Source organism: Trachurus japonicus, chromosome 20 (genome assembly GCF_045865225.1).
Source record: "Trachurus japonicus isolate A0001 chromosome 20, Traja_1.0".
Classification (NCBI taxonomy): domain Eukaryota; kingdom Metazoa; phylum Chordata; class Actinopteri; order Carangiformes; family Carangidae; genus Trachurus; species Trachurus japonicus.
In genome coordinates this window covers 13,550,746-13,571,507 of record NC_140926.1, presented here as the reverse complement: position 1 = coordinate 13,571,507, position 20,762 = coordinate 13,550,746, and the positions used below count along the sequence as shown (strand labels likewise).

Here is a 20,762-nt window from a genome sequence, read left to right as displayed (position 1 = left end):
TTAAACTATATTTGTAATATGGAGATATATTTTCCACCACTGTCACTTATAATTAATCCAATAATAATGTATAGCTACTTGATGTATTATAATTTGAACTCTGTCATAATTGTAATATGATAAATAACATTCCCAGTTGCTTATAGGTATTTCTTTTTCTGTCCCTTATCGGCGATGAGCTCTCAATGTCTTTGGATGTAAAACTGGATGATCAGGAGGATTTTTATGCATGTCCTGCCTTTCTACCTGCAGGTGACACTGTTTGACTTGTCAATGTTGACATTTCTGAGGCTAATAGAAGTTGCGTCAAGACAACCACAACAAGACCGGAAATTACTTAGAATGCCGCCAAAAATAAAAGCCTTGAATCATGGCATGACATTGACTACAGTAAGTGAAGAATCAGCCTCCCTCAAAATCAACCTTTATTTTCTGTTGTGCTAGATAAATACTCTATTTTACAAACCTTGACTTATGTGGTTTGTATGGATTTCATTTTTTTTTCCAACTTATTTAATTTGTCAAGATCTTCCAAACCATCTTGTACAAAGCTTAAGGAATGCCTATTACTGACAATGTTGATTTGGCAGTTGTGCAAATACACCAGGACGGAATTTAATGTCTGCATGTCTGAATGTTTTTGTTTGTTTGTTTTCCTCATAATTTGATTAAATACAAATTTACCCAATCATAACTTAAAATCTATGTAGACAAGAACTTTTGAACATGTCCAACATGATGCCGTTCTAGTGGGAAACTATTGTATCCCTGAAAATTATTCTAAATAAGAGTACAGAAGTAGATTACATTGAATTATTACTACTGTTGCGTTTATATATGTAAGCCAAATTTTTAATGCTATGTAGCTGTTTTATAAACTGGTTATGTTTCTTAGATTAAACCTCAAGTCAAGTCAAGTCAGGTAACTTTATTAATACCCATGGGTAGATTTGTTTTGCAGCAGTAGGGTAATCCCAATTTAAAAGGACAAAACGCAAAACAAAATGAAGGAATCAAGCTCACAGATTGTGGTTCAAATCAGATACCAGTGTAACATAACTGTAAAACATGTTATGAGCATGACACAAGGAGCAGTGAATAAGTTAAAAAAAACAAAATAGATTTAAAAAAAAAAGTTTAAATCCATAAACAGGGCCGGCCCTAGGATTTTGGTGGCCCCTAAACAAGATTTTTGTTTGTGGCCTTGCACTCTAAGCGCAAACACCAAATCACTGGTTAAAACTGAATACAGACTTATCCCCTCTGAGGTTTGAGGCCATTTTCTCGACTTTTACATATTTTCTTAAATTTATCTTTTTAAGATACTTGCAGATGTAACAATACTCAAGTGTTTTATGTCTAAATATTAGAACCTCCGCTGTAAGCACACTGAGGCCAATTTCAATTTGTCCTAGAACACTGTATAAAGAAATAATTTAGGCCAAATGCTGGAAATTTGAGGTCTGCTTTTTGAAAAATTTCAAATCCCTTGTGAAAACACACCTTCAGTCATGAGAATGAACTGTTTTGGTGCTTGAAATAGGATATGAATACAGTAAGTGTAGAAAACAAGTCTAAAATGAAATTTTGTAAGATTGCTTTTTGAGCACAAATGTTGTCATTCTGCCATTCTATTTCCACCAAATGTCTCAAATGTGAGATAAAAGAAGCTGAATATTGACTTCAAATTACATATAAAGCTCATAGCGTGCGTGTCCACTTCAGGATGTTCAAATGACTTGAATGAACCCCGGTACCTTTCTGATCATGTGGCCCCCCACCTAACGGCTGTGGCCCTAAACAACCGCATAGAGTGTTTATGCCAGGGGCCGGCCCTGTCCATAAATGATGAGCTAAATCTGAATCTATAAGCAACATTGTGCCACTTTACCACATGTCTACCCGGGTTTTATTTTGAAAAGCCGCACCGGAAGTACGGTACTGTGTTCTCCGTCCGTTACAGTGGCCGTGAGGTCCCGTGACAAATTTCATTGGAACTTTCAACGGCCAGGAAAGAAAGACTGATGTTTCCTGCTTCTCTCACTTGTCAGACGCCTCTGGGCAGCAAGTAATTACCCCTCAAAAAGTTCGTGGGGTCTGGGGGTGGGGTGGGGGCTTTTTGTCCCAACTAAAAAAACGGGATAAATGTTCGGTTCGCCGGCAGTTTACACGTTGTAGAGCGAAGTATCCCCACTGGAAGGACGAAAATAGATGAACAGCGCATCAAAATACTGTAAGGTACGTGATGTTCATGTAAACGTTAAGTTACCTTGTTCTCACTTTGCTGCTTACGTAGCGCCCGGGCTAACTGTAGGGTAACATTTACCTAGCAAACGATGTGTTCATAATGAAAGTAAAACATCGTCGTATGAAAGTAATGTCTGAGATACTATTATTACACAACTTTAACTTTTTTTTTTTACTGCTCCGAGACCATACTACTACCACACTGAGCAGAAGTTCAATCGAAGTATAAACAAAGTCAAGTTAGCCACTGTAGCACCCACAACAACTTCAGATGTGTAATTAAGAGGCTTTGTTGTGTTGGTTACACTTAATATTTCACATGTGAGCTTGCCGGAACATGTCAAATCTTTCATTTCGTGTGCGTGTTGGTATTCATTTTGACTGTGTGTGTATGTGTAAGTGTGTGTGTGTTCAGCTCCTCCCTACTCTGGCTCATTTTTTCCTCCTCTCGTGGATTGCAGAAGCTCGGCTTTTTTCCCCCCCTGTAACACACGTGATCTTTGTTGAGGTTTAAAAAGTTGTATAGTTGTAAGTGCACACATAACCTCGTGTGAAAATCGTTCAAAAAGCTCACAAAATGAGTGAGCCTCAGCCTACTAAACAAAACAAAACAAAACAAAACAGAAGTAAGTCAGACCCTTTCAATGCTGTGGTCTGCGGAAATGTTATCCACTTCCATTTAATTGTACTGTGAATGTAGAAATGATGTGTCAGACCTCATAGGCTGTCAGTGAATTCCCATGTTGGATGTTGATTCAGCTGTGTGGTATGGCCAGTGGCACGCCAATATTTCGTGGGATGATGTGCATGTGAACAACAAATGGGACAAATGCAAACGTGCAATTGCCATGATTTTGTCTCCTCAGTTTTCTACTATATTTTCACTCTGCTAGTGTGTAAATTTGTTTAATTTTCTTATGATTTGTTATGAGTTGAGAGAGGCTCACAGCTGGTTCTTTGGACGAAACAACTGGCTTTGAAGATCCTGTTTTGTATAACAAGACAAGTTTTGTCAAGTTATGAAAGATGACAAGATGGATTCAATCATATCCTGCTAGCTCCACATCTGTGATAGCTGTGGTGTGGGAGTTTAAAAACACCCAACAACACTGATCCATATCTCGCACGTAGACCAATGTGTAGACAATTTGCTAAACCTTGCCCAACCTTGCCCCTGCCATCCTGCATTCTCTGAATTCTAACTTTCTACAGCTGATGAACCGTTTATTTTGTCAGTGCACGAGCTGATGCAGACCCCGTTTCAAAAAGGGAAGTCAGAAACACAGTGTGCTGACTGTGGATGTCTGTAAGCTGTCTGGGCAGTCAGGTTAGGGTAGGAATTTGTCCAGATACTGAGGGTGTTTGCACGTACTGAGGTTGACTTGAGTTCATGCCCCTCGCATGTCTCCAGCTGCACCTCCTCAATCAGAGATCTGTCTCTGTTACATTACATTGAGATACCCTCCGTTTTATCCCCCACACAACTGATGATTTACCAAAGCAGTAATTATTAGGTAATGTATTGGTATTTATGTATAGCTTAAACCTATCCACAAAGTTTATGTCTGAAATAGGTAGTCTTCTTCTTTATGTGTTGTTCAAAACAGGCCTTTGTGTGGTTTTCCCCACTAACCACTTTCAGCTTGCATGGGGCCTTGTCTCTGTGTTTATCAGTAGACGCACGCCTGATTGAGCCTTCGCAAAGGATTTACCATTCTGGGGTGACTTCTGCTTTGTTTTCCTGTTAAATGTGCTTGTCACGCATGATGCGCAGCCACACACACAGAGAAAAAATGTATGTTCAACATCCTTGTAGGATATCCACAGGCAAGGATGTGTGTTTGAGCTAAGCAGGAAGAAAGCTATTTTTGATCCGCGTGTAGTAGCCCGGCGTATTTGTGGCTGTCAGCACAAGTTAATTCATGTTGTGGCATGAATGCAGAGGATGCTGGGTTTAAACTGCGGTTAGGGAATATGCTCAAGATTAATCTTGTTCCTTTTCATACTCATTATGCCTTTCCAGGCTTTGTTGTCACTCCTTATAACAAACATAACAATGCCTGTTTGTGGGTGGGGTGAGCAGCGGTGTTCCATATAAAGGAGCAGTATGAAAATATTACACGCGATGGTCATAGGTTATTTCCCCCTCGAAGAGAAGTATTTCAGGAATGTTAAAAAGCGGGTCCTACCCTGTGACGTAGAGAGTCAGTTAACCATAAAAGCAGCCCCATATGTGAGGCAGCACATACTCTTTTTGTGCGTGCACCAGTCAAAGTTGCACAAACTTCAGGTTTTAAAAACAAAAAAAAGGATCTATCCACCCAAAGTGGCTGGTAGATGGGACAGACTTGTTTTTCCTATAGCAGTAGTGTATCAACTGTTTTAATAGGATATTCAGTGATTTCTCCTGAATGCAAAATGCTTTAAAAAAAAGTCTTCTATTTCATTCTCAAATATGAGGATTTAATGAATATATCTGTTTTATATAATTTTGAAATGAATATCCTTGGATTGGACAAATTAAAATGTTAAAAGGTGCAAAACACATTTTAGTGAACAAAGGATTACAGGATTACATTTCATAGACAGTTTTTTGGTTAATTGCGAAGATGATAGGCCAACTAAGCCTGTTCAAAGAAAAAGGAATGTTATCCCTAGTTTCACCAGGGAAATTGTAAATACCATTGTCTAAGTGAGAGTTGGCAAAGTGAAAGTCAAGAGCAGGAACAAAAGCGAAAGAGAAAAAAGGGGCTAGTGATGAAGAGGCCATGAAGGTCCCTCCGATAGCGCACATGCATTTTAAAGAGGGTTGCTCTTTTGCTCTTCCCTAACCCCAACGTGAGCTGAATGAGTTATCCCTGCAGGATGCATTCAGGATCAATATGCAGAGAGGGAAAGTTGAGCAAAAGCAGGTTTTTCCGTGTGTTGTGAGCAAACAGCAGTGAGAGTAACGATTGTGGTTAGCAGACAAAAAAACTACAGAACAAACAACGCTGACCTCACTAACATCAAACAATGGACAAATCAGAGCAGCAGACAAAGAGCTTTGTTGTAAAAGAAACAGACGTTACATAACAGAGATCTGGTCAGATCACACAGCGCTTTGTATTTTCTGCACATATCATAGTTTTCTGTCATGTTGCAAGAAGAATACAGGAGATAACCATCAATTATAACTGACTGTAATTGACTTATTGGACTCTCTGCCGTCGTAATGATGAAGGCTTCACCTTTTCTTCATTCTCGTGGAAGTGAGGTCTTGACCTTTTGTTAACAGTTGTCTGGGGAAGGAGTCTCCTCAGCAGTTAGCTTGATTTCCCTCTTTAAACGTTGGGAAGAACAGCTCCGGGGGTTTTTTACTCTTAACCTATTGTGTAACACCAGCTTTAAAGGACCCCCGGAAGGTTATTTAAAAATACCTTTCCACGGACCAGAACAAGCTAAAATGCCACAGACCCAGCATGTGTGAGAGAAATAGAGAGAGTGTGTGTGTGTTTGTGTGTGCGTGTGTGTATACATTCACACGTGACAGGGTATGTGAAGTGAATACATGTGGAGGAGGAGGCTGTGCAGATATGTCCCCCACAGGAAACCGATGATCATCGCCATTAGCAAAAAAAAAAAAGAAAAACCCTAGAGAGAGGTCCGGTGATGTTATAGGTATTTTTAAGTGTTTTCTCGCAATGAGTAATCATATGAGTGACAGGATGCGATGTTCACACACTCAGAGGAAGGAGTGAGTTAAATGGTCGGTTACCCAGGAGGAGGGAGCCTGCCTACTGACATGTTGCAGCTCACTGACCTTCCTGTTCTTGTCTGTGCATTCTTGCAACAAGTACCTCTTGAAAAGGATTCAACTAGAAACGCAAAACCAACGTCAAAAATAGTTGATGTAAAAAATAAAAATACAAAGGAAAAGAGTGTTATTACTCCATATGAGACTATAACGACTCATTTGAATGAAATGCTCTGTGTGTTTACAGGGAACAGAGCCATTTCTAATAGCCAAATGTCACACATGTGGGCAAGCAAGTGTCGGCCAAGTGTTCTTTTGTACTAATAACAACCACAGCTGTATCTGTGTGACTAGTGAGGAAGAAGAGGCAGATTAATGGACGAAATCCCCTCAATAAAAACATAAAAGTACAGTTAATAAATGAGTGATTGTTTTTAAATGAACACTGAGGGATGACTGTTTACGTGTGGATGGGAGACAAACAGCAGTTTCACTTCCTGGCTAACAGTGACCTCTTCTCTCTTCTCTTCTTCAGCAGTGACTCAGAATGGGGATGGGCCAGCTGTATACTTGAAGTCCTGTCCCGGAGGACACATTTACTTTTATCACCTTGTACCTTTGAATGCCAGCAGCCCCTAAGATGGAGGAGCAATCCAGTCTCCCCAATGTCAGCATACCTTGCCACAATGAGCAGAGGGACAAGAGGAAGCGTTACACGGTGTGTGCAAATATTCAGTTCATTCATATTCAACTGGTATGTTTGAGAAAATTTAATTGACGAATGATTCAATGAGTGTAGGATCTGATAGTACTCCTATGCTTACATGGACACCCTGTTTTTTTTTTAGGTTTACAAAGTGATGGTCTCTGTTGGACAACAGGAGTGGTTTGTCTTCAGAAGATACGCAGAATTTGACAAGCTCTACAACATAGTGAGTGGATGCACAGAGGCATTTTGATTTTTATAGCATATAAAGTGACTTTTGTGTCCCGCTGCTCACATTGACATTTAGGATAATTATATACTCGTGAGTCGTGACCTTAGATGTTTCCTAGCCCTTATGTAATTTTCTCTCTTGGTCTCTCTGCTTTTAATTTAGTTAAGAAAACAGTTTCCTTCTATGAACTTGAAAATCCCAGCCAAGAGGATATTTGGGGATAACTTTGACCCCGGTAAGTCTTCATACTCAGTTTGTCTCTTTTTTTTTTTTTGCAAGATGTGTAATTGTTGCTTCAAGTGCAGTGTTTTAGATTTCATTTGTGTAACACATAAAATGCATCCATTCAATAGAGTTCATCAAGCAAAGAAGAGCAGGGTTGCATGAGTTCATCAAGCGAATCGTCTCACATCCTCAGCTTTGCAACCAGTAAGTGTTTGCGTTCTCACTGTCATTATATGACTCACTGTGTGTGTGTAAAATAAGTGGCATCAATTTCCTGAATCCAACAATCCAAATAGACCAAAACTGTTTTGCCACAATTCACATTTGACACACATTCACACTGAATGAGATTAAGAAAATGAAGAAAGCTCTGCTTGGTCATGCTTTACTTGCTGACACTGCTGTGTTTCTCCACAACTGTGTGGTCTTTCTTAAACCTTTCAGTCCAGATGTAAGAACCTTTCTACTGATGGACAAAATGCAGAACTTTTCAGATGCCTCTGAGGATGAAGATGACAAAGTGAGAAACCAGTTTTCTTTTCTTTTCATTTCATGTATTGTTTAATGTCCCTGATTAGTGAATCTTTTGACATTGATATGCATGAGTTAGCTTCTCTTCTGTTTTTGTTTCACTTTCATTACTCTGTATCCCAAGTAGTAGTTGTTACTCAAAATAAACACAGCCAAAAACCAAATTCCACTCATTCTGTAACTGTAGCACAGATGAGGGAGTGAATTCTCAGATCCAGGACTTCTGGATTTCTTGTCCATGAACCAGTTCTGAGTGTGCCTCAGTTTTAGTCTTTAGTTACATTTTTGTGGCTAATATTGATCTTCTCTGTTGTTTAACAGAACAACTCTACCTCCAGAAACATTAACCTGGGACCCTCTGGAAATCCACAGTATGTTTTTTAAACACTTCAAATTTTAGCCCAGAGCAGACCGCCATCTGTGTTCAGAGATCATTTCAAACTTTCTAGTTTGTGTAATCGCATAACTTACATTTTGACATTTGAAATGAATGTGTTGTCATTTTGTTTCAGTGCCAAGCCCTCAGACTTTGACTTTTTAAAAGTCATAGGAAAAGGGAGTTTTGGGAAGGTATGAGAACAATGCAACATTGGAAAGTACAGTTACTTTATTTTCAGCTCAGAGTGAAAACTCACAAGTTTGCAAATGTGTGTCTCTTTAAACATAGATAAAACATTTTCCTTATTGTAATAGTTTCATTATAATCTGGTATGATGTGTTTTTGTTATCTTTACACTTAGTACTGATTTGAAGTGGTTCTGTATTGTTTGGCTTCTGAGGTAGCAACAAGTTTTAGTTCTGCATGAGTTGGTATCTTCGTGTAGGAAGTGAGAATCAAAGTGGGAATTTCTTTATTTTACACTGTTGCTGTAATGTTCAACGTGATCCCTCTCCTTTGTGATGCAGGTTTTCCTCGCAAAATGGAAACATGATGAAAAGTATTACGCAGTCAAGGTCTTACAGAAAAAGGTCATTCTCAACAGAAAAGAGGTAATTCTACGATCAAATATGACCTTGACCTTGTCCCCATGTGTGAATTTTCGGTCTCTTACTAAATGACTCCTTTTTCAAATCAGCAAAAACACATCATGGCAGAGCGCAATGTGCTGCTGAAAAACGTGAAACACCCCTTCCTAGTTGGACTTCATTATTCCTTCCAGACCGCAGACAAGTTGTACTTCGTCTTGGATTTCATCAATGGAGGAGAAGTGAGTTGTTTCAGGTTTATGAATAATGTGGTCACATTGAAATGAGTCACAAGGTCAAGAAAAGCTGAGAATGGCAGTAACATGGGAAATATGTATTAAACTGCTTGAATACAGTTCTTTAGAACAACACTGTACTGTGGCTAGTCAACATACTTTTATGTATTAAAACCCTAATTAGAGGTCGTAGCATTACTCTGAATAAAGAATGGCTCTGAGTGTGACTTCCTCAGTCCATGTCGTTCAAATGTGCTTAGCCCCTTTAAAGCTGCCATGTGTGACTGTGTAAGAGTGACTAACTTCAATCTGTAGCCAAGTAAATCGGCCCCTTCCCTCTCTCAGTGAGATGACTACAGAAATCAGATCAGCATTTCCATTTTCTAGTCAAAGTGTCAGTGTTAACAACTGTAGATGTTATATTTATGAAGGTACAATGACGAGTATGAACAACTCAGTGAAAGAGTCATGGTAGTGCATCTGTCTTTATACTGTGTCGGTCAAAAATGATCAAGACTTCTAATACTCAAGCCAAGAAATATGACTAATTATTATATATGTAATATTATATCTTACATGTGTATCATATATTTTATATACCTTTATAAATACCTGAAACTTTTTCATTTCAGCTTTTCTTCCATCTTCAAAAAGAGCGAACATTTCCAGAGCCCAGAGCGAAATTCTACATTGCTGAAATGGCAAGTGCACTGGGATATCTGCACTCCCTCAACATTGTTTACAGGTATGATGGAGGTTCATATAAAATGACAAAACAAGATATCTCTTGTTCACTAAATAAAACATTGGTACTGTCAAGTTTAAAATGTCTGAAATAACAGATAAATGAGCTTGAATGTATTCAGATGTAATAATTATGTAAATTAATTAATCTATGTCCATTTTCTCCAGAGACTTGAAGCCAGAAAACATCCTCCTTGACCAAGAAGTGAGTATTCCTGGTTTTTTTTTTAACCTATAATAGTAATTATAGTTAATTACAGAAAAATATGCTTAAGTGGCACAGCGCCCAGTACTTTCACTTTCACAAGTACTTGTTTAGATGGGTGAAACTACAATACCTGAGCAACAGTTGCATATTTATTACAGAAGGATAACATACAGTACACACAGCGCAAACTTAATTATTATCAAGGAATACTTCGACAGCCAGTGGACAACGGTGTCATTTGCAGTTCCAACTGGACAGAATGCGTGTGATTGGATTAGCTCTTACTAATGATTTTCCTGCTTAGCCTTATTGAGAAAGTAAAAAAAAACAAAACAAAAAAAACACGGTGAATAGGACTGACTGAGCTCTGCTGCGGCCAACATTCCTGGGCAACAATAGAATCCTCAGTCCCTGGGGATAATGAGCAGCTTGTGTGGCACACGTTGTCTAAAACCGTCCCTGTGCCCTTCTCTTTAAAGGGGCATATCGTTTTGACAGACTTTGGATTGTGCAAGGAAGGCATTTCCCAGACGGACACCACCAGTACATTTTGTGGAACACCTGAGGTATGGGTATATTTATTTACATCTCAGGTCAGGTAGCTGCAACAGGGTGTTTCAAAGCAGTCTCACCTTCAGTGTGAGAAAGTAACAATCATTAACAGCCTTTTTGAGAGAAAGTGTGGTTAATCATTTTACAAGTAGAAGCATATTCCAACTTGTCACATTGCTGAATATGTGGGATTCAAGCCACTATTTACAGAAAGTAAAATAAGTTTTAACGAGCAAAAACAGTCATTGAAATAGATTTGGATGGTGTATTTTAAGTCAGGAGTAAAATGTCAAAGTTAATGTTATATTATTATATTTCCCTCCAACAACCAGTACTTGGCTCCAGAGGTCCTGAGGAAACAGCCATATGATAACACAGTGGACTGGTGGTGCCTGGGTTCAGTGCTGTACGAAATGCTCTTTGGCTTGGTGAGTTTTTACTTTATTTCCCATTCCCTCTACACTGCTTTTTTGCAGTAAACTACACAGTAGTAGTTCTGTTTTCTCTTTGATAGGCAGCCTTATGCACGCAAAGTTGTTAGATTTAACAGGATGATCTGGTGAACTGTAGTACTAGAAGTCCGAGCCCCTCATTGTGCCGTATGTTTATTACATGAGCATTGCATTGTACTATTGTGCCTTACAAGATGACCACAGTTATTCAGGTTGTGTAACTGTATCTCGGGGACATCGGTGACTGAGCAACCACTGGGGCTCCACTGGGGACTCCTTTGGCTCTGTTCCTGTTTACTTTGTATAGGGTGGACTTTAAATACCACTCTGAGTGTCGCCATGTCCTGAAATACTCAGATGACACAGCTATTGTGGTGCGAATCAGGAACAGGCAGGAAGAGGAGTACAGGGACCTGACAGTGACCTTTAGCGGAGCGACAACAAGGCTGGCTCCTTCTGAACACCTCAAAGAGCAGAGAGATGGTTATTGACTTTTGAAAATCCAGTTCCACCCTTCATCTAGGCAACATTTAAAATACGTGGGTTTGTACCTGGACAGTAAAATAGGCTGATGCCATTGATGAAAAGACATAGAGCTCTCTCCTTTTCTCATTAGCAGGATCGTTATGGAAGTGTCCTTTGATCGACATAAACACAGGGAGACTAGACAAACTGGTCAAAAAGGACTGGACTCATATGGGACTATCTAATGATTCTTTTCTCACTCTTTTATTTTTATACCCCAGCCGCCATTCTACAGCAGGGACACACATGAGATGTATGACAACATCCTCCACAAGCCACTGGGAATGCGTCCTGGTGCAACCAGCACGGCCTGGTCTATACTCCAGGGCCTGCTGGAGAAAGACGGCACACAAAGACTGGGTTCCAGGGATGACTTTGTAAGTGGGATTGTTGCACTTGCAACCATCCAAATAGAGATGCTGTGTGTGCCGCAGAGTTTCTCACTTTGGAGCTCCCTCTGGTGGACGATCTGTGTACACCACACATGTAACAATTTTATGGCACTAAAGTTTGCTTCTCTTTAAAATCGTGTCTTTTTGGTATTCTTCATTTGCAGAATGAGATCAAAGCACACAGCTTCTTCTCCTCCATCAACTGGGATGACCTTGAACAAAAGAAGATCTCTCCCCCATTTATACCCAGAGTGGTAAGTATTTTTGCCTTACTTGCACATATCCAGTAAATGCAGCAAATCCAATGCAGCATTCTGAGGAATTGCACTGAATATCTGAAAACACCTTTGCGGGTGTGCAAGGACTCATTCATTCTGCTGTTCTAATGAATGATGGTAACATCTGGTCACTAATAGATTGCAGATCTCCTCATCTGCTATGAGTTGAGATTCTTGGAATTAATTTTTCATCTTTCAGCTACATCAGATTATTTTTTTTTTTTTACATTCTTCTAAACTTGCTTTGATGTTATGTTTGGAACGTTGTTTCTCTTTTCTGCCTCGTGTTTTGGTTGCAATACATTTCATAATTTCAGTGAGCTTCAATATGTTTGTCAGCGGTTTATAAAATCAAGATAAATGCTAGACCTTTATTGTTGTTTTGTGCCTTCGAATGAATGGTCTTTACGAATACACACCGGCAGATGGTCTGGTATTTGTAACATGAACGATAATATGGCCCACATATTCATTCTTCTTCTTCTTTTTTTTTTTTCACAGAGCTCTTACTCCGATATCTCAAACTTCGACCCAGAGTTCACAGAAGAGATGGTCTCCTGCTCGGTCGGTTGGTCTCAAGAACACTCCATAGTCAATGCCAGTGTAATGGAGGCTGACGATGCCTTCCTGGGCTTCTCTTATGCCCCACCCTCTGATGACTCTTTCCAATGAAACATTCCCAATGAGATCTTCAAATGCCTTAACCATTGTAACTTCTTTTGATGAAAGGGAATACATTTATACCATGGACGAACTTGTTCTATGAAGCCAAAGCACGCAGCTGAGAAGAAACAGCAATTAAAACACATTTGGATTGCAACAAAGAGCACCAGAAAAATCTATTTTTTACTTATTTGTATTTATATAAATATATATACATAACAGATGATATTTTTAAGAACTAAGGACAACCATTATATAATAATGTAATTTCTGGTGGTTTCTGAAAGGAGCCTTTATAAAGTCTTAAATTTCTCCCTGAAATGACATTAATAAGTAGTTTTCTGAAAAACTTGAACAATTCACTGGACTTCAAATAACTTTCGATCAGAAGTGTGTTTGTCCATGTAATTTCTGTAAAAAATAAACTTGTATCTTATTCATACTAACTAAGCTGGAAATAGGGATTACTTGAGAGACCACTGAATTAAGCATTTTGGTTTATAGGTCACATTTGTACAAAAGAAATGTTTTTTTCTTATTTTTTTCAGTTACCCTTCAGTTTGTATATGCCAGTACTGAGTTGAATTGTTCCTTTTTCCTTTTCTATTTTTGTTTAATTTTGTGCTATTGCCTTAAAATGTATTAATAATTCAAAAAATGTAAAATCCACAATGCTTTGCTTCGCCTGGTAATTCAGTAGTCCTGTACTCCTACACAGTAATTAAAAAAAAAAATCAAAGAAACATACTCTCAGAGTGCCTGTGTGCTTTATTTTATTTTATGAAATTGATTGACAGTGCCATTAATCCTCTTAGCCCCACCCCCAAGATGTCTCCATGACAACGACGTTGACGCGCCAACCTGTTACGGCGACGCTAACTTCTCCCAGCTTTACTTTTTTGCTAATGAATAATAAGAAAAAATGGCTGGCAGTTTATCTTTGAAAGAGTCTGTCCTGGTTTATCTAGACAGAAGCGGTGGCCTTGAGAAACTGACTGAAGACTGTAGACAGTTCAACGGTAAGCCTGCTGTTAAACAAGCAAACAAAACAATTAGCATAATTAGTCAACTTGGGTTGTTAGCATGATGGCTAAAAGCGCAGAGATTCAAGTTTTCCTAATTATGGCTCCTCTCTCCAGATCCTCAACACACCGAGGCAGTGTACAGGTTTTGTATCAGTGTGAATCCCTCTGATGTGATGGAGATGGATCCAGTACTGGGTGACTGTCTTCTTCATGAACCTCTGAGGGCAACAGCATTGTTTCAGTCTGTAAGTGTGAAAGCAGTGAAATATATATAGATAAATGGCTAGCAAAGATGAAATGTGAGCTTCCACTGCAAGGTTAACCACGTCGGACTAAATCCTCATTCAGGTTTGCTTCCTGGCTGTACAGACCCTTTCACTTGTTGAAAAAATACACACAGAGAGTCAGGTATGTATGGAAAAAGAGCACATCCTCTTCTCTGCAGTGGTCACTTGACTATTTCAGCTCATTGACATGCTATTAGTTCATTATTAGCAAGCTTTATCTATTCTCCTGTAATAATGTGTCATCTGGTTCCCTTTTTTTTTTTTTTTAGGTCAATGTAATTCTGAAGTTCACACACCTTCCTCCTTTCCCTGAGTACACGCTGGACCTTTGTAGTTTTTCACGTGAATATGGCCCCATGCGGCCTGTGTCCATGGAGGGCCTGGTCATTGCTATGACAAGAGTTACAAAATACACCCAGGGGGCCCGGTTCCTCTGCACCAATGATGACTGCCCCAGCTCAACAGGTACTTCAGACAGGACACTATCACCTCTTTAATCCTCTTTTTAGGGGTTGCTCAGCTTCTAGTAATGCTGACTGTAAAGAAAGACCTCTTAGACAAGTAGTATTCAGAGACATAAAAGTGGATTTACATTTGATTATATTTCTTTAATGCTGCCTCTAGGGTTTCACCATATACGGGTCCATGCACCTGGAGCCACAGAGTCAGCTACTGTGAGAAATGACTTCATTTGCATGAAATGCAACTTCCCACTGAAAGAGGATGTGAAGTTCAGAGTTTTGGGAGGTGACAATAAGAACATTAGCAGAAGTGGTTACTGAGTCGAAGCAGCTTAAAGAAAACAGTGTTGTATGTCCTGCATGTGTTTCTCTGTGGAGACAGACAAGCAGCTGGTGGAGCTGATCCATGTCAAAGCACTGGATGTTCTGAAGGCCCATCAGCAAAGTTCACACAGATACCAATCAGTCACCCTGTTTCTCAGAGGTAGGTCCATGTTAATCTAGCAGAGGTGAGTTTAATCTGTCAGAAATTGGGAAAAAGATGCATATGTATTCATAGTGTGTACCGGTATTACCATATACGATGATCAATATCAATAACAGCAGAGATCAAAAACACACCACAACATCAAAGGCCCACATCAGAGTAAACCAATCATAAAACAACAAGGAATATTAATCACACTATAAACAGTGTTGTGTATCTTCTTTCAAGCTGGACTTAAATCTTGTGTTTCTTGGCATATTCAAGTCTCGTGTTAAATCCGAGAAAAGCCGCAGACACAAGACATCAATGATTTTTTTCCTATACAAATACTAAACTAAAACTGCAAAATGAGTTCATGTCCCTGTGGTGGAGTATGCGTACATATCTCCATTTTATTCAAAGGGTACCTAAGATATTGTTTTGATCTTCACATATGAACTTCATCATTTATAACTGTGCATTCAGCCTTGAATTATCTAGAACTTGTGTTGAAAGACTATGTGGGGTTTGATAGTACACTGAGAGTTGCAGAGCAATATTGTTGGCACATGCAACCAGATGGAGACTGCCATAAGGTCAAGTATTTCTATCAGGATGGAGCTTGACAAGACCTAACCAGCTTCAGAGACTCAGTTGTGTGGCTGACCGTGTCCTGTGAAGCACAGTGTGGTTTGCATAGTAGAGAACAAATTAGTACATTGACTTTAACTGGGTTAAAAGGCTCAGTTTTCATTTACAAGCAGAAAATATTAAAGGACATACTGTACAGTAGATTAATGTCTTCAGAATTTAATAGGGTAATATTTATTTGTAAAATCTTATTCTCATTCATTATATTCGCCCTCGGTCTTGAATAATGTGGTTGTAATAGGTTATATTTACACCCAGTCAGATGCACTGAGGGTTGTCATTAATTTTCTCTGGTTTTCTAAATGAGGCTAACTTTGGAACACAAACTTAGTGGGGGAGAGTTCAAATAAACAGATTTTTTGTGCAGCCAGCCGCACACAGTGCCTCAAGGAGGGATATTAAGTGTTTCTGTCCCCTCTAATAACATTGTCAGGCCGGTACCCCTGAGAGCTTAGCAAATCTCAGCACCAGAATTAACATATTCTGTTGACCCAGTCGTAGTGAGGAATTCAATACACAGGGTTCCCGTTACTAAACATATATGTTAATAAGTGCAAAGGAACACTCATTAGCTGGCCGTGCAATTCGCGCACAGAGAAATCTTTGTTCTTAAGGCCTCACTGTGTGTTTCTCTTGGCAGTGGTTTGTAGGTGGCATGCATGTTTCTTTAATAATCGCCAGGCAGGGGCGGAGAACAACCCCTTTGCGTGTTTTTGCTTTGTGTCCCCTATTCATGTAGATGAGCTGTGTAACTCGATGAGAATCGGTCGGCTCTACAGAGTGTTGGGAATTCCTGCGCATGTGCACCAGTGGCCCAACATTACCTGGAGTGTCGAGGCAAATAGCGTCCGGCTGTGGGAGCCAGAGTGTAAGGCAGTAAATGATCTCATAATGAATCCTACAAATGAACAAAAATCCAATCCACAGACAAACTGATAAAAAAAAAAAAGAATCTTTTTGACCTGGTTTATTCTGATTAATCTTCACATGTTTTGTGCAATATTTTTACAATACTGAAATCTCTGCTATATCTCACACTTCTACCAACAGATCCCCATAAGGTCAGTCTCCGTTTTCAGGAGGTCCTGAAGGCCACAGCTTCATCTCCGTGGAGGTTCCCTGCCATTATAGCTCACTGCTTTGGGTTGGACGTGGCTCCTCCAGGCTTGTACAACACGCTAAAGCTGGGTTTGTTGCTCAGCTTGGTGCAGACCAGAGCAGATGCAAAAGACACATTTCACAACTTGGATCTCCTGGTTGTAGGAACTGACACTCTCATAGTGGACAGGTAAAGGACAGTTAAAAGGATGATGAGCAATGAGGAATATTTTATCTAAAGTTCTGTATGCAGTCAGTTCATGGGATGCACCAAGCTGTGTAATTCAAATAATTTAAAGGGATAGTTCAACATTTTGGCAAATTGGCCCATTGCCATAATCCCTATAGTCTCAGCAGTAAGTTTGTTACCTGTAATTGTCAGTGCAAGCTATTTTTAGAACAGCGGAGCAGAGCCGCAAGCTGCTCAGATCTACGCTACGAGATCAGATCTAGGCTGAAGTAATTTTTTGGTTTCCCTCATCAAACTCATGAAATACACAATCCAACAACTCCAAAACACTCTTGTGGACAAGTTGTGACCTGCAAATTCACCATGCTATGAGATAATAACGGAACGTTACGAGACGGAGTTGTTTTAGAAGCAAATGCAGAGACTGCTTGCTGAAAAACTACCCCTGAAGGCAATGCGTATCGCGGTTTTGCATGAATTTACCTCGAAAACAACTGGTAACATTCCGTTATTATCTCATAGTGTGGTGAATGTGCAGGTCACAACTTGTCCACGAAAGTGTTTTGGAGTTGTTGGATTGTGTATTTCATGAGTTTGATGAGGGAAACCAAGAAATCCCATTAGCCTCTGTAGCGTAGCTCTGAGTAACTCGTGGCTCTGCTCCGCCACTCTAAAAATAGCTTGCACCGACAATTAAAGGTAAGGAACCTACTCCTACTCCTAAAACTATAGGGATTATGGCAATGGGCCAATTTGCTAAAATGTTGAATTATCCCTTTTTAAATGATTTGAATTACGCAGCTTGGTGCATCCCATGAATCGTCTGCATACAGAACTTTGGATAAAATATTCCTCATTGCCCATTACCTTTTGTGTTTTTATTAGGCTTATGGCATACAGCTTGGGTTTGTCATGTCGTGGGGTCAGGCATCAGGCCTCAGGGGAGATGTTTGCGTCTCTGTCTCGGGACCAACACGGAGCAGGCACAGCCAACATCCACGCTGGTTCAGCCCTGCTAGCTACTGGGGGCATATGCATGTTGGGAGATCTTGGCTGTTACAAAAAGGACAGGTTGGATTCCATCCAGTCAGGTATAACACCAGAGTGATTCATATAATGATAAGTTATGTCATTAGATAATTGGAGAGGAGTCAGTCAGCTACACGGATGAAATTTTCATGTCAATACAAATTTCCATCAGTACGATAAATATTAATAATTAGTAATGTTGTGACAGTTTGTATAAATTCAATTCAACCTTTATTCCCACACTGTATAGCCTACCTATGACACAATACATAATTTTAGTGATGGGGCCATTCAATAATATCATTTATTCTTCTATACATGATATTATAGAAGAAACTTGCTTGGACACACTTTATAATAACTGATGTTCTCTTCTCAGTGCTGGAGAACCGCACAGTGTCTGTGTTCATCCCAGGGAAGAAGTATGGTGAAGATGCTGACCAGCAGCTTTCCTTTCCAGTCGAGTGCAGCTTCTGGGCTCGCACCGACCCCTCTCAGCGGACTGGGAGGTCAGACTGCGCCGTACTGGGAACTGCAGTGAGTAACAATCGACAACACAGCGTTGTATCGCTATTGTAAAGCTCTTTTAAAATGGGTCTAAATTGTGATTTCTTGTGGAGAATACCATGTGTCCTATGTTGATGTAACCTAAGCGTGTGTTGTGCCATTCACTGAGCTCAGAAAATGTCACATCTCATTCAGCTCAGATGTTGTCTGTAGACAACACAGGCAAAACAGGAAACTGAGACAATTTACTTTTCTTGAAGGAAGTGCCCTGCCCAGAAAACATTACTTCATAGCAGAGCCCTTGAGAATAATCAATGCTTTGTTTTTTTTTCTTTTGCGGGGAAGAAGCAGTCAATAAGCTGTAGAATAAGTCAGTGGTTTATATATAGAGGCTTGCCTTATCATTTTGGAATCTCTGCAGGTTACTACTTACTACTACAGCACATAAGACAGCTGTCTGATGCCCAGTGTCTTCTGTGTGAGCAGGAAATGGGTCCTATCCCACTTCAATTGGCAGATGCTTTTGGCCTGGTTATCCAGTGTAAGGATATGGTGGGAGATCAGACCCTGCTCACCCAGGCTGTCCACACCCTCCAGCAGGCAGTACAGCCTGGAAAACCCCTCTACTCATCCTGCGTGGAGTTTTCTTCTCAAGACTACCAGGAGGTTAAAAGGCACATTCTTTTGCCAAATCCTTTGCATTGTTTTTTTTCTTCATTAAAATACACAGCATTGATTTTTGTGTAAATACAATAACCTTAAATTACAATTGCTGTTCTAATTCCACCATTTCCCAGCTTCTAGCCCATGCACTAAGTTTAAAAGTGGAGCTTACCCCTGCAGCAAAGAAATTGATCCATGGTTACTACATGGCCAGCCGCAGAGTCCGCACACAAAGCCAGGGTGTCAAGATATCTGTGGCCTCTATCAAACTACTGTAAGCACTTGACTCTACTGCAAAATTAGGATGAATTATCATCATCATTGTTTTAATATTCCATCTTCACCACAGATTGTAGTCTGTGTCCAGTGTAATGCCACTTTTATCCACTAGATGGAGAACTCACATCCACATCTTCAGATTACTATTTTTCATTTGGTTATGACATGTGTTTACAAACCTTATTCACTATGGTGACATATTTTATGTGGAACGAAAGCTATGAAAATAAATATGTTTTCAGTTCGACTGCATGAAGAAAACGTCAAATTAACTTCTAATTCTCAAAATATTTACATGACCTGTACCACTTCTGATGCCTTCCTACTTGATATAAACTTAGACTCCTCATTCAGCATATAACTTGGATGTTTTTTTTATTTATAAATGGTCCTTCTCATGGTTTTTATTGAAGGATCTCTTTGGCAGAGGCCCACTGCAAGTTGTGTCTCAGAAACCATGTGCTGGAGGAAGATGCTGTGATCGCTGTGCTCCTCTGTGAAAACTCGGTCACTCTCAAGCACGGTACCTTTAAAACTAATTCTCACCCTTTCACCGATAAGTACATTCCATCATTTGTCCAATTATTATATCAATTAATTTTGAGTAATTTAATATTATATACTGAAGATTTTACCCTGCTGGGATTATTTGTTATTGATAAGTACTGAATGTTCTGCACAAAAAAAAGTTTTTTTAAAAGGTTTCTGTCTTCCTACAGGAGCCTCTGCTCTCGTTATTCCACCTGATGCAGTGTTTCCCTGCGACCTGGGAGATGTGGATGGTTTGCACAGGAGAGACACGACCCTGGATGAACTTCACCAGAATATCCTGCGCTTCATTTACGCCTACGCACCTGGAGCAGACACATACATCACCGAGGAGTAGGACCTCTCAAAGACCCAAAACACAGGTAGGCAGCACAAGATCACGGTAACCATAAACCATGATGATGACCGCTCCTTTCTAGTTGTATTACACACAAAACACGTTGAAATTAATGTTATGGTGATGAACAGGCAATCTCAATAAGTCTTCTCCATGATACTGTAGCTACTGAACCAGACCATTTAAAGGCTCAGGAAACCTTTGCAGGCATTTTGAGTTAATCTGATGACAGCGTGACACCTACAATAGTGAACTTTTTCGCAATATTCAAAATGTTTTGATTTACTGAATTTGGTGTTTTCATTAGAAGTAAGCCATAATCATTACAGTTCAAAGAAAAAGACATGAAATAGTTCAGTCCATGTGTAATCAATCTATACAATACGAGTTTCACTATTTGAATTGGACTGCCGAAATAAATTAACTTTTCCATCATATTCTAATTCATTGAGATGTGCCTGTATTACTTGAGATGTATGACTAAAATCTGAGTGTTTGGAAAGAAAAAAAAACTTCAGTACATAAAA

At 39.6% G+C, this 20,762-nt stretch overlaps 2 protein-coding genes across 2 annotated transcripts; both read left to right on the top strand.

Annotated features, from left to right (window-relative positions):
- Nucleotides 1–1,944: 1,944 nt before the first annotated feature.
- Nucleotides 1,945–13,218, top strand: sgk3 (serum/glucocorticoid regulated kinase family member 3). Its single transcript, XM_085763862.1, has 17 exons — nt 1,945–2,238; nt 6,519–6,701; nt 6,832–6,915; nt 7,084–7,156; nt 7,275–7,350; nt 7,591–7,666; nt 7,999–8,048; nt 8,190–8,247; nt 8,584–8,667; nt 8,754–8,885; nt 9,512–9,624; nt 9,792–9,828; nt 10,311–10,397; nt 10,716–10,811; nt 11,582–11,737; nt 11,917–12,006; nt 12,532–13,218. Exons 2-17 carry the CDS (start codon nt 6,606–6,608, stop codon nt 12,700–12,702), a joined length of 1,479 nt encoding a protein of 492 aa, XP_085619988.1. The 5' UTR covers nt 1,945–2,238; nt 6,519–6,605; the 3' UTR covers nt 12,703–13,218.
- A 355-nt stretch (nt 13,219–13,573) lies between these two features.
- Nucleotides 13,574–20,260, top strand: mcmdc2 (minichromosome maintenance domain containing 2). The gene is made up of 14 exons (XM_085763861.1): nt 13,574–13,712; nt 13,833–13,963; nt 14,067–14,126; nt 14,275–14,470; nt 14,630–14,752; nt 14,849–14,950; nt 16,323–16,451; nt 16,634–16,871; nt 17,757–17,962; nt 18,280–18,437; nt 18,894–19,073; nt 19,205–19,344; nt 19,763–19,872; nt 20,069–20,260. Exons 1-14 carry the CDS (start codon nt 13,616–13,618, stop codon nt 20,233–20,235), a joined length of 2,037 nt encoding a protein of 678 aa, XP_085619987.1. The 5' UTR covers nt 13,574–13,615; the 3' UTR covers nt 20,236–20,260.
- Nucleotides 20,261–20,762: the final 502 nt, after the last annotated feature.

What these genes read in the sequence shown, in the direction of transcription:
- sgk3 (XM_085763862.1), top strand. Translation starts at nt 6,606, where the DNA reads ATGCCAGCAGCCCCTAAGATGGAGGAGCAATCCAGTCTCCCCAATGTC. An exon ending in ACAAGAGGAAGCGTTACACG is followed by an intron (nt 6,702 to 6,831) that starts GTGTGTGCAAAT and finishes TTTTTTTTTTAG; the next exon opens with GTTTACAAAGTGATGGTCTC. An exon ending in CTGAGGATGAAGATGACAAA is followed by an intron (nt 7,667 to 7,998) that starts GTGAGAAACCAG and finishes GTTGTTTAACAG; the next exon opens with AACAACTCTACCTCCAGAAA.
- mcmdc2 (XM_085763861.1), top strand. Translation starts at nt 13,616, where the DNA reads ATGGCTGGCAGTTTATCTTTGAAAGAGTCTGTCCTGGTTTATCTAGAC. An exon ending in GACACTCTCATAGTGGACAG is followed by an intron (nt 16,872 to 17,756) that starts GTAAAGGACAGT and finishes TGTTTTTATTAG; the next exon opens with GCTTATGGCATACAGCTTGG. An exon ending in CTTCTCAAGACTACCAGGAG is followed by an intron (nt 19,074 to 19,204) that starts GTTAAAAGGCAC and finishes ACCATTTCCCAG; the next exon opens with CTTCTAGCCCATGCACTAAG.